The sequence below is a fragment of the Chelonia mydas genome, chromosome 12, assembly GCF_015237465.2.
Source record: "Chelonia mydas isolate rCheMyd1 chromosome 12, rCheMyd1.pri.v2, whole genome shotgun sequence".
Classification (NCBI taxonomy): Eukaryota; Metazoa; Chordata; order Testudines; family Cheloniidae; genus Chelonia; species Chelonia mydas.
Window position 1 is genome coordinate 6,035,865 of NC_051252.2, and position 12,342 is coordinate 6,048,206.

General features: G+C 44.8%; 1 protein-coding gene across 12 annotated transcripts in view; it reads left to right on the top strand.

Annotated features, from left to right (window-relative positions):
• Positions 1-12,265, top strand: part of LOC102930647 (diacylglycerol O-acyltransferase 1) — a 37,406-nt gene extending 25,141 nt beyond the window's left edge. For 10 of the 12 annotated variants that reach the window (XM_037877321.2, XM_043526083.1, XM_037877318.2 and 7 more), the window contains 5 exons: positions 2,387-2,499; positions 7,236-7,301; positions 9,067-9,154; positions 10,597-10,659; positions 11,672-12,265. In XM_037877321.2, coding sequence (XP_037733249.1) covers positions 2,387-2,499; positions 7,236-7,301; positions 9,067-9,154; positions 10,597-10,659; positions 11,672-11,839 — 498 coding nt within the window. In that variant the 3' untranslated portion in view covers positions 11,840-12,265. The other 2 variants (XR_005222166.2, XM_043526082.1) reach the window with 2 other exon arrangements.
• The last annotated feature ends 77 nt before the right edge of the window (positions 12,266-12,342 follow it).

The following is a 12,342-nucleotide window of genomic DNA, read 5'->3' on the forward strand; positions in this document are numbered from 1 at the left end:
TAATCTCACTTAGGGTTTTATATTGCTGCCCATCCCACAGCATCTGATTGCCTTCCATGTAAAATCAGGAGCAATAGTAAAGTCCTTAGTGGACTTCATGGACTCTCTGGCACATCTCACTTTTTAGAGTCAAAACTTTATTTGAGGTATGGTATTTTCTTTTTTTAATTATTGTCCTGGGTAAGGGTTATTGGGCAGAAGAGGGTATCGGTGTTGAAGATTTTTGGGTACAAGGGGGTGCCAGTGTTGTGTCATTCTTATGGTGGAATTACTTTTTCGAAGAAGAAGGTTTTGCAGCATTTTTGGAAGATCCTCAGAGTCTGGATTGGCCCAGTCTCCTCTAGGAGTTTATTCCATAGGCAGAGCCCCTCAGTTGAGAATGGTTTGTCACTGCTTCTCATGTGCTTCATCGTGGGCTCTGTGATCTGCATTGTCCCAGCAGAGCACAGCTGTTGTCGTGGTTCAAAGATCAAAATTCAATCTTTGATGTAGCTAGGGTTTGATCCATTAATTGCTTTGAAAATAAGGACCAAGGCCTTAAATTGGCAGCAGAAGCTAACTGGGAGCCATTGGAGGGGCTTGAGCACTAGCCTGATACGCTCACAGCAGCCTAAGCCATGGAGAAGGTGGGCAGCTGTATTCTATACCATCTCGAGCTTGTGCATGGTTTTCACATTCTGCTTCACATACCTGTAGGTGACATGTGCATGGATCGGTGTTGGCAGGTCTTCATCTGGGAGGAGGGGACAAAATTTCCTATAGTGAGCTGGAGTGAAAACCCTTGTGTTAAGTTAGCAGTTATTTCTTTTCCACAAACACTTACCTCTCTCACTGATATGTGGGAAAGACCTCCCCATCCCTGGTGGAGCCCTAACCTTCCTCCACTTTCCCCTGTTTTACACTACGTCTGTTCATAGCTGCGTAGCTTCCCCTTCCAAGGCCCGTCAACAGTCCCCATGCTTCTGGCCAAGGGGCTGCGGGAAGGGCGGCCAGCACATCCCTCAGCCCGCGCCGCTTCCCGCAGCCCCCATTAGCGTGGAGCGGCAAACCACGGCCAGGGAGAGCTGTGATCAGCCGAACCTGTGGACGCGGCAGGTAAACAAACCGGCCCGGCCCGCTGGGGCTTTCCCTGATCAAGCGGCGGACCAGCTTTGAGAACCACTGGTCTATACCATTCTCTAGCTTTTAAAGCTCTTTGGGATCCCTCAGGATGAAAAGTGCTTTGCAACTGAAAGGCCTGGTCTACACACAGATTTTGTACCAATATAATTATTTTTGGTTTGGGGTGTGCTTTTTTTTAAACTCAAATAGTTATTCTGGTCGAATCCGTAGTATAGATGCAGGTATAGCTGTAGAAAGCTGCCTTATACTAGGATAGCCTATTTCCCTTCCTGTGTATAGTAAAATTTATACTGGCATAGCTCCTTAGTGTGAATGCAGTGTACACTGAGAGAAGGAATTTTTATGCTGACGTAGAAACGCCACCTCCCCAGACGACGTTAGCTATGTCAGCAGAAGCACTCTTCTGTCGGCACAGCAGCATCTACACTGGGGATTTTGTCGGCATAGCTAAATTGGTAGGGGTTGTGGCTTTTTCACTGACGTAGCTGTGCTGGGATTAGTTTTATTTAGGTGTAGACCAAGCCTAAGCAGTACTGATGAAAGCACCTTTATTCCAGTCTAACTGCATCCACCCATGCTACACCGGTGTAGTTAAAGCGGTATGTCTTTTGTGTGTAGACGAGGCCTAAAATGATATTATCTCTTACAAGAATACAGAGAAAACAAAACATTGAAGGTGGGACCATGGTTAATGGATGAGTATTTCCCAGTTGGAAACCTGGAATGTATTTGAGGAGGAATGTATTTGATTCATTCTAGTTCATATTACATTTTTATCCACACTGAAGATAAAAAATCTACCCTGCCCTCCCACATTGAGCCATCTCCGCAGGGCACAACTCAGTCCAGATCTATGAGAAGCATTTGCACAACTGCCTGGAAAAGTTTGTCTATCCTCTGCCAGACTCCAGCCAGTTACTCACTCTCTCAATATTCGCTAGGTTCAATTCCAAAATTACCTCATTACACACCATAGGCCCATATAGTTTCTCACTTTCCTATAGAAACCCTGCCCTGCATTAGTCTATGAGCTTTATTTATATTTGAATCATTTTCATGTGTTTCTTTATATTAATCATATTTAAAAGCCTGTCTCCATTGCATTGCTTGCAACTGGATACTTTAAACCCAGGAGAAGGTAGATCTCTTTATGAGAGCAGTTGCTGTGGCAAGGGCCAGTTTATATCTGATTATATTGAAGCAGTGCTGGAGGAGTGGCACTGTACAGGAGGGAAAGATTGTTTTTATTATGTTTCCCACACAGGTGCCAAATCATTTCATCTGGCTGATCTTTTTTTATTGGTACTTTCACTCCTGCCTCAACTGCCTTGCAGAACTGCTTCGATTTGGAGACCGGCAATTTTATCTAGACTGGTGGTAAGGTTTCTTTTACCTCTTGTCAAAACAGATCGCTGTTGCTTAATAGAATCAGACTGCTATGTGTCATGCTTAATGTCAATGGGGAGACTGTATTCCAAAAAAAGAGGAATCTGATTGGCTGGCAAAGGTTCTACCTGTACAAGTATCTGGCATGACTGACTGAATTTCTGTAACTGTGAGTCAGTTAGCATTGTTAGATAACAATGGGGCTGGGAAAAGCAAGGTAAGGAATTTAAAATACAGATGTAGATGCTCTGTTGCTTTGCACCTTGTGCAGTCATTTTACACAATGGAAATAGGATGTTAAAAGGTCACCTAATCGGACAGACAGTGATTTACACCACACTTCGCATGCGTGTAAGTGACGTCCCAAGAATCTGCCTCATAAACTTTACAAATATACTTTAACTTTTACCACTACCTGCAGAAATAGACATTGGATCTGTTAAAATAAGATTCAGATAAGGTCCACAAATCTAGGCTTTACCTTACTTTGACTAATTTCCTGTGGAAGCAGAAAACAGAAGTCAGCAGCTGAAAGTAACAAGTGTTTTGGCATCTGTTTCTTGTTTCCACTGCCATTTGCACAGAAGGTGGACTTGTGAAAACAAGATACAGGAAAGTTCAAAAACAAAGTCTACAGCTTTAAACCATTGCCGGATTTTCACTGATCTGACCTCTGTTTCCAGAAAAGCTGGTAATGTCAGTATCACTAGCAACCGATAGGGATTCCAGGTGCTGGCTTTTCCTGGCAAGATCTAGTTCGCATAAGTAGCTGAAAAGCCTGCAGTACTTCAGATTGGAAAAGGATATTTTTCATTTAAAAAAACAACTTTGGGTTCTTTTAAAAAAAATCAAACAGTTTATTTAATTTTCAAACAGACAGTTGTACCCAGACATGCCTGCTTTTCAGGTACTGTCGTTGAATTCTCTGTGCTTTTGGCTCTCAACAGGGTAAAATGACACACCTTCCTGTGTATTATTATTTATATATAGTATATGTGTCATAGAATATAGAGTAATTATTCTGTTGATACTCATTTCCTAAGCATTGGTATAGAAAATATTTTAAAGTTGTTGGCACACAGAGATGTCAGTTACAGCCTAACTATGCTGCTGTTGAGAACAGGTGTATGCACGTATACAGTTAAGCAATGAGTCATGGCCTGCAGGGGTGGAAGGGATGGTCTGCATACTGTGGATGGATCAGGCGATATGAAGCAAGCAAGAATGATTCCAGCCTCCCAAGAAATGGCATAATCCACCTGCAGTGTCTGAGTGGATTTACGAGATGCAAGTTATGAAAAGGATGTAAAGAACCATGATACTTTGGTCTTTGTTGGGCATTAATGAGGTGAATTCTTTTACCAACAATCAGAAAGGTGCATGTATAGAAAGTGCTCCAAAGCCATTCCATAGATCTACTGGTCTAATCCGTGCAGTAGGTGGGAAAATTAGGGCAGTGATTTCAGTGGGAGGATTTCAGTACAGTACATAGGCTTGTTGCAGGACCCCTAGCAGGGTCTGCCTCTGAGTCAGATGTTGGATCCAGGGTTCCCCAATTTCAGCTGGAGGCAGGAGAAGGAGCAGTTGGCAAGGCTTGACATGGTGCTGTCTACAGGACCCAGTTATGCAGGTTTAAGGCATAGGCAAATTAAGTATGTGCCTAGGGCCCAAATTCATGGGGCAGGGCAAAGTGAACCCAAACTCCATTAACCCAATGGCAAGTCACTACCCCCAGGGACAAATACTTTGTAAGTGTAAATATTAAGCTACAGCACTGCCAACCCCAAGTGTTCAAAAATCATTAATCAGGCCTCAAAAAACATGATTGGCTCAAAAATGAGATTTTAAAAAACCCAAAACTTTTGGTTCATTTTAGTTGCTTTCTGGTAGTTGAGTCTTTAGAGTCCACGTTTTCCATTTTTGCTCTGCAGACATCAGGGCTAGAAACTTATTTTTTTAAGAAAGCTGAGATTCTCCCATATTCATCTGACTCCAGGAGTTGGAGTTTTAAGACACACACCAGATATCATGAGTCTCAGAGACTGTGTCATCTTGTTGTAAGCTCCAGGTGGTAAATTCTTTGTAACTACAGTATAAATTAAATGTAAGCTAGCTCCAAAGATACAGCATTCAAGAGAACCACAAGATGATAGTTAATAGAGTGTCATCAGGGTAAGTTCCGTTTGTATGCATAATCTTCTGGTGCTGGTGTAAGCATTGTCAGGAAAACCAGAATGTTATACTCTAGAAGAGTGGGTGAGAGGCAGGAAGTGCAGTAGGTGGCGGATACCTCTTCATCATTTTGATTGACTGATGATTCCACCTATCTCAGGTTGCCAAAGCTGTACAAGGGAAAGTAGGAATGGCTGCAGGTTAAATTAGGTAACACTGAAAAGTTTGAAGTAAAATTATGCTCTGCAGCATCTGCACACAATGTATAAAGGACTCATGCTGATTGTGTCTAGAAGATACAAGGTGTGAGATCTGCAGGAAGAAGAGTCTATTTTCTTTCATTTTTTAAAATTGGTTTGCTGTTCTCAGTCATCCTTTGCAATATCTGGAGGAGGCATGCTAACCTCTGCAGCTCTTTTAGATATTGAATTTAGCTGATATTGAATTTAGTATCAACTCCTGCCTTTCAGGGCTCTCTCTTCCCTGTATGTTTCCATACCCAATACCTTAGTCTTTCCTTTCTACAATTAGGTCTGATGACTGATTCATTGACAATGAGAGACCTAAAATATTAACCTCATTGTCACCGTTCAAGGCAACTGCACTTGTATTTCCCTGACATGGTAAACCAAGGGCACCTCTCTTGGGCAGAGACCCACACCTCACTCCCTTCTGACGAGGGATTTTAAGGCTGCACAGCTCCCTGGCTTACACTGAGATATCGCCAGCAAGCCAGACTGCTTAAAAGGCCAGTGCCTGTGCTTTGCTGCCTCCCTGAGGGCTCTGACCAGTGTATCACCCACAGTGTCAAGCGACCACACAGCTCCTTCTAAGCAAGCACATTTATTCTTAAGGTAAAAGCATTACAGAGAAACCATATTAAAACAATACAAGAACCTACACCTGTGCTAGAATGCTACCAGAGATCACCCCCAAGTCCAGCCTAGGGCTCTGGTAGGTTTTAGTATTTCAGAGTCGCAATAGGTTTTCCCAATGGAAACGAGTTCATCTGTCTTAGATCCAGAACAGAGACTGGGCAGATCAGCTGTTTCTTTGTACAGCTCCAGCCTTTGACCTCAGGCTTCCGTAACAGGTAATTAGCAGACAGTGACCCTCTCCTCAAGGCATAGTGTCCAAACGATGGGTTTTTGCATAACCAGAACTGCGGAATTTGTGTTAATTTCTCCCTAGGGATTCCCGAGGAAACCCACTTCACACTTACTGTCTCTAAAGTCCATACTTCTCTAGTTCATTTCCAATTTAGTCTTGTAAACTCCCAGGTCTCACATCTGTCACATCTCTCCCCTAGAGTGGTTACATACAATTCCGGCCCACAATAATACATAAATGTAATATAATAAGGTCTTTCAAGGATATTGCAGGAAATTGCCATATCTGTCACACACAGCACTTAGTGGTTTCGTAGCTTAGCAGAATACATCATGTGTAGGGCTCCGTGTTTCACAGAGGTCGTAGAAGTCACAGAATCTGTGACTTCTGCGACCTCTGTGACTTCTGCAGCGGCTAGTGTGGTTGACCCCAGGGCCGCCCAAGCACCTGGCCCTGGGGCTAGCTACTCAGGTGGCCCTGGGGCCAACTACACTGGCCACAGTTGGAGCGGCTCTTCAGCCAGCCGCTTGGGCGGTCCCTCAGCCAGCTGCTGCTGGAGCAACCCTGGCTCCGGGGCCAGTCGGACTGGCCGGTGCTCTGGTGACCCTGGGCAGCTGGCCCTGGGGACCGCCTGAGCAGCAGTCCCAGGAGGAGTGGGAGCAGCCACAGCTTGGCGGCTCCTGGCAGTGGTCCCAGACGGCTTGAGCAGCGGCTGGCCCTGTCCGTCCTCCCCTCAGCAGTGGCTGGAGCAGCAACTGGCCCCCTGGGGCTCTCCCTCCAGCGGTGGCCAGAGCAGCAGCTAGCCCCCTGGGACTCCCCCCACCACCACCCCCCGGTAGCTGGTGCCATGGGCTCCTGCTCCCCCTGGCAGCGTCCTTCCCCTCAACATTCAATCATGTGTATTTATGGTATAAGTCACGGACAGGTCACGGGCCATGATTTTTTGTTTCTTGCCCATGACCTGTCCATGACTTTTACTAAAAATACCTGTGATTAAATAATAGCCTTAATCATGTGTCGTTGTTAAGTGTGAGATAATTGGCTCCCAAGTTCTAGATCTGGTAAAAATGATGGGCTTACGACTGGAGGGATGTATGCATGCCCATCAACTGCAGAGTAGTCACATGTGTGTGTCAGTGGCTTTAACTGCACACTACTCCAGGGTGCACTTGTTTTTTTTTTAAACCCTCCTACCGTAAATAGCAAGCACGGCATTTATTTCTGATTCCAGGGGTTGCATGACAGAGAATACCAAAGCCCTTATCCGGAGGTTATTTCAGTAGAGCCATGGAAGATGCAGTCATAATCAGCAGGCTGACTGAGCTGCATTTTGATTTTTGGTGAACCAAAATTGGTGCTGGAAAACGTGTGTCTGGTAGAGTGGGCGTATGCTCTTCTTTCTGTGCTTTACAAAGACGTCCCTTCTGCTTGCTCTGTCCTTGTAGGAATGCAGACTCCGTCTTACAGTTCTGGTCCAGATGGAATATCCCCGCCCACAAGTGGCTAGACAGGTACAAAAATGAGTCCTGCATTTCCCAGTTAAGATTCAGCGTCAGTTAGGAGATGAAATATTGCTGCTGGGAATCCATAATAATAATAATTGATTTCCTTTGTGAAGGATTAAATCACCATGAATGGGCCTGTTTGCCTGCTGTATCACACCAGCAGATCTGCTGGCTTGAAATTTAACTCTCAGGCATTGCAATTAAGCCTTGACATTTAAGCATAATTAATGGGTGATCTTTAAATTTCAGGTGGTCGTGGAGGAATAGCAGGGTGCTGGAGGAAATGTAACAGTTTTGTTAAGTTAAACACTTTAAAATAACTGGAAGGATGTAGCATATGCTGCTGAGAATGGGATCTTCAGGAATAATACAGCAACCCTATAGACCAAATCCTGTCCCCTCTGCAGTTGCAGGGGGTTCTGATCTGTGCAGTTCCAGTTGTGGGGGATGCAATTTGGTAACCTCCTCCTCATCAGGGAATGTGGAACCCTTTTGCATCACAGACCTCTGCTCCATGAGGGTTTCCTTGAGGCTTCACCCCAATGTGTAGATGGTCAGGGATGGGCCAGGGAATGTGCAGTATGGTGGATCTGCCATTCTATGGATTTCCCAGTCACTTTCCCTGTGCAGATGGGATATGTTGGCTGCAGGGGCTATTGAGAGAGGTTGGGTGAAAGGATTCCTTAGCACTGAGATTCCCCAGCATGCAGCCCAGCTATCCCAGCTGTACACAGGCTCTGATCTGGTTCTACATCTCAAACAAGTAGAGTCTGTGTCTATTCAGTGTCCATTGAAACTGGTAGCTCTTATAGTACCTTCTGGTGCAGGTTCAAAACGCTAAACAGGTGACTGTGTTCCAACCTAAAAGCCTCTTTAACTTTGGGAGGATAGATAGTGACCTGTTAGTCCACTGGGGCCCGTGCTAAAGTGACTCCTGCTCCCCGTGAAGCCGGTACTGCTCCATTCACACATTACCTGGGCATAACCTGAGAGTTCCTTGTTGTGATGGTCTAAGCCACGTTAGCAGGGTAACAAGTCTGAAGAGCTGTGTGATCTTTCTAACTCCGACAGTGCAGAGAATCAAACACCCTGACCACCTTAACACTGCCCACCACCAATGTACTGCGCAAGAAGCAAGGCCACTCTTATAGGTAAAAGCTATTGCTAAGATTTTCAAAAAGGGGGTTCTACGCTCACATTTAGGCAGCGAAATAAGTGGCCTGATTTTGATTCAGCTGACTTCAGTGGCAACTACTGGTGCTCAGCACCGTTGAAAATCAAACCAGGCCACTCATTTTCAGTACCTTAAATATGAACTTGGAAGCAACAAGAATAACCCCTTCCTGAAAATCTTGGCCTCTTTGTGTAATTGTATTTTTGATGCATGTTCATTAAAAGATATGGAGGAACCACTAAGCTACTAAGATCCATGTGGAAGCTCACAGAACCCAGGAAAGTCTATGGAGGTTGCAACTTACCAGCAACAGCCATTTCAGTGCAGTTACTCTTCTCCCTAGCTCCTTCTGTCACTGTGTAGGGCTAAAGGGCAGGAAAATAATAAATAGTGCTTTTGTTAATCAAAATAGTTGTCCTGTGGGCCAAACTCTGCACTTATTTACTGGTGTAAATCTGGAGTATCTCAGCTGACTTCAGTGGAGTTACTCTGGTATAAGATACATAGACAGCTCTGTAGGACTAACACTGATATTAATGGCTGACTGCACCAGGAAACAGTGTAAGTAACTCTTTTTCTTTTGGCTTGTGTACATAGACATGTATACAGGCCCTTGCTGCATCACGGCTATGACAAGTGGCAGGCCCGAATGACAGTATTCCTACTCTCTGCATGTTTCTATGAGGTAGGTCACAACAGCACTGATCTAAGCATTAGCAAGGGGGCACTGTCCTGAGACCACAAATGACTGTCATTGACTTTTAACAGATCACTCACTCAAACTGCGAAATCTGCGAAGATTCTAATGGTCTCTCTTCAATAAGAGTCTCTCCTACAGACCCCAGTCTGTGCTGTGTGTGCTGGGTACGCTAGCTGAGACGCATTTAGCATATGGGACTAAATGGATTGGCAATGTCAATGGCGGTGTAAGTTAGACAGAAAATGGGTTTAAGTGCCAAAGTAGGCTAAGCTTCACCAGTCGAATCCATCAGTTGTGCAAGGAGTCTCATTCCACTTAGTCAGACAGTGACCCCGGGCCTCATAAGGGGTGTGGCTGTAAAATGGGGTGTGGTCAGTTAAAAAGAGGGCATGGCCAGAGGAAAGTGCTACTGAGACAGGTTAGCAGGTGTAGACATGCCAATTTCCCAGCCTAGAAAATTTTCCAGAAAAATTAACTCCTTGAATATGGGACTTTTCCCCACTGAAAAATACGTCACAATAACTGATGATCCACGCAGTGCTGAGGGTGCTCTGTTTTCTTTGCAGGTCTGTGCAGCTTTCCTCGTTCCAGTTTTCTCTAGGGCTATCCCCCATTTCCGAGCTGAACTCTAGCACTGGGCCCCTGGGAAATTCCATTGTTTTAATAGTTCATAACAAAGGTTCTGAGTCACTCTGTATCCTGCACTGTCACTGTGAGCCCAGTTCTGAAGAGCCTGCTCAGGTGTCTGCTCATCTGGACTCATGAAGCCTTGGGGATAGTAGAACAACCCTATTCCTGCAGACGGTGGGTGGCCACATGACCTGTTACCTAACCCACCTGTCACAGCCTCTTTTGCCTCCATGGCCAGGGTGCAGCATAGGTGCAGTTACTGCTGCTCTGGACACCAGAAACACCTGCCTTGCGACTGTCAGAGACTGTCATGGGGGAACTCGGCACAAGGCTGACAGGCCCCTGGTCAGAGACAGCCCAGCACCTGTGCAATCCATACTGCTGCTGCTGCATGCAAGGCTGGGGCCAGAGGGCTAAGGAGGCTTCCCTGTATGTACTCCTGGTTCTTGGCATTTAGCTGTCCCAGTGGCAGTGCTTTAGAACTGGACAGAGCACGTGAGCTCAGGCTGATGCCAGCAATGCTGGCTGTCCTGTGCCCCACCCTGGTCCCTATGGTCAGTGCATTAGGCTGGTAGTTCTTTACGAGCTCTGCATCTCAGAAGGCTTTCTTTCCCCATCTTCACTCCTTTGAATATGAAGGAAATTTATCAACATCACTCCTTCCTTAGGAAGAAGTCCTATTGAAGCCGTGTCAGGATCAGGCCCTTCACACTCCGCTGCTTATTATGGTAAAGAGCAGAGTCTTATAGTCTCATTCAGGGCAGTGCGCCTCAGATCCTTGCTCTTGTCTTTTTCAGTATCTAATTGCCATCCCACTGAAGATGTTCCGGTTTTGGATGTTTTTTGCTATGGCAGCCCAGGTATGCTAAGATGGAAACTCTGCCAATGAATGTATATCTAACAGGGAGTGGTAACCAAGCTCTTTGTACTGTTGCTGCTAACTAGCGATGATCTTTATAATTAAGGCATGAAGCTTTTCAGTTTAAACCACGAGTGAAAGCTTTGCCAAGCCCAGGGTTTCTGGTGAGCATTGGGCAGGCTGTTCCTGCCCGCCATAGTTCACGCTGGGGAGCTACACTACAAAATGTTTTTGAGCTGTCGCTTTCTGACATGCAGTAAAGATGCTAAAAAAACCTGTACCCCAGTTTTATTTTTATGGCAAAAAATGCCAAACATCAGAAATCTTGGCTTATAAACCCCTCCGAGAGAAATCTTTCCTTGTTCTTTGGTTTCTTTGGTATAATGTTTAGAGCCATTGGTGATCTGAGAAGAAATGTACCAAATTCTGCAGTAATTTAAACCTGAACAGTTTATAAAATTTTTTTAAGCCAACAAGAAAAAACCTTATTGTGGTCTTGTAACCAGCTCAGTAAAACTCGCTCAGGCCACCTACACTATAGCTCCGCCTGGTTTTAAAACTGTTGAATTTTGAGGGTTAATTTCCTCAGTGTAACAATCGCTCTTTTGCTATGATGGTTTCTGTGGTGCAGAATTTGTTCCCCCCTGAAATCTTATTTAATCTCTCCCTACCTTTAAAAACCATCTTCAAGCCTTTCTGTTCCAACAGTGACTTTTAGTCTGACATCTGTTGGCTTTCTGTACAGGACCCTTTCCTTCTCCTTGTGACTGTTTAGCTCTTAAGCTATTAGCAGGTGGTCTCTTTAATGATTTTTTAAAAAATTTCATTATGCTGTGCACAGACCCAGGACACTTTGGCAAAGGGAAGTGTTAGAAATAAAATGAGATGTTGTTATATAAAAGCCCATTTATTTTGAACCTGTTCTCTAGTTAAGGGCACTTGCACCATTTAGAAAACGGTAGGAACTACTGGGAAGAATGTTGTTAGTGACTAGTGTTTGCTTCTCCCTACAGGTCCCACTGGCTTGTCTAATGAAAAGGCTTTTCGGTGGTAATTTTGGCAACATCTTCATGTGGATCAGTCTGGTCTTGGGTCCTCCCCTCATGATGCTCTTGTATTTTCATGACTATTACATCCAGCACCATCGGAAGGATTCAAGCTGGAGACTGTTTTTTTTCTAATCGACCCCAGTCCTAGTTCCCTTGTGCTCTCTGTCTGTCTGTCTTTATGTATGACAGAGGCACCCAAACTTGGCTCAAATTAGAACCACAGACTGAAGCCACCCTTTTCTTTAAAATGGGAGGGGTGGCCCAGGCCTGCAATGCTCCATCCGGCCACTAGGCTGGAAATATAGAATTGCATGCTGGTCTCCCCCGCATATTGAAGATGAGTGAGTGCAGAGCTCTGTGGGCCACATGTATTTGTTTACTTTGGCCACCTCTGAGCCCTTTGTCTCTTCAATAGCAAGTTGATCTTTGGCTCCTGCAGGACTGACTTTAAAGAATACCTGCAAAGGGTCCCTGAAAAGTCCGGTAACAGCTCTGGAGATAAATATACATTATAGTAGATGCTCTTTATTCATATTAAAATCCTGCTGTTTATGATAACATCTTGCCTGAGAAATGAATTTAAGAATCAGGTAAAACCTAATACTGTTTCCTTGCTTTTTTCATCCAATGATTTA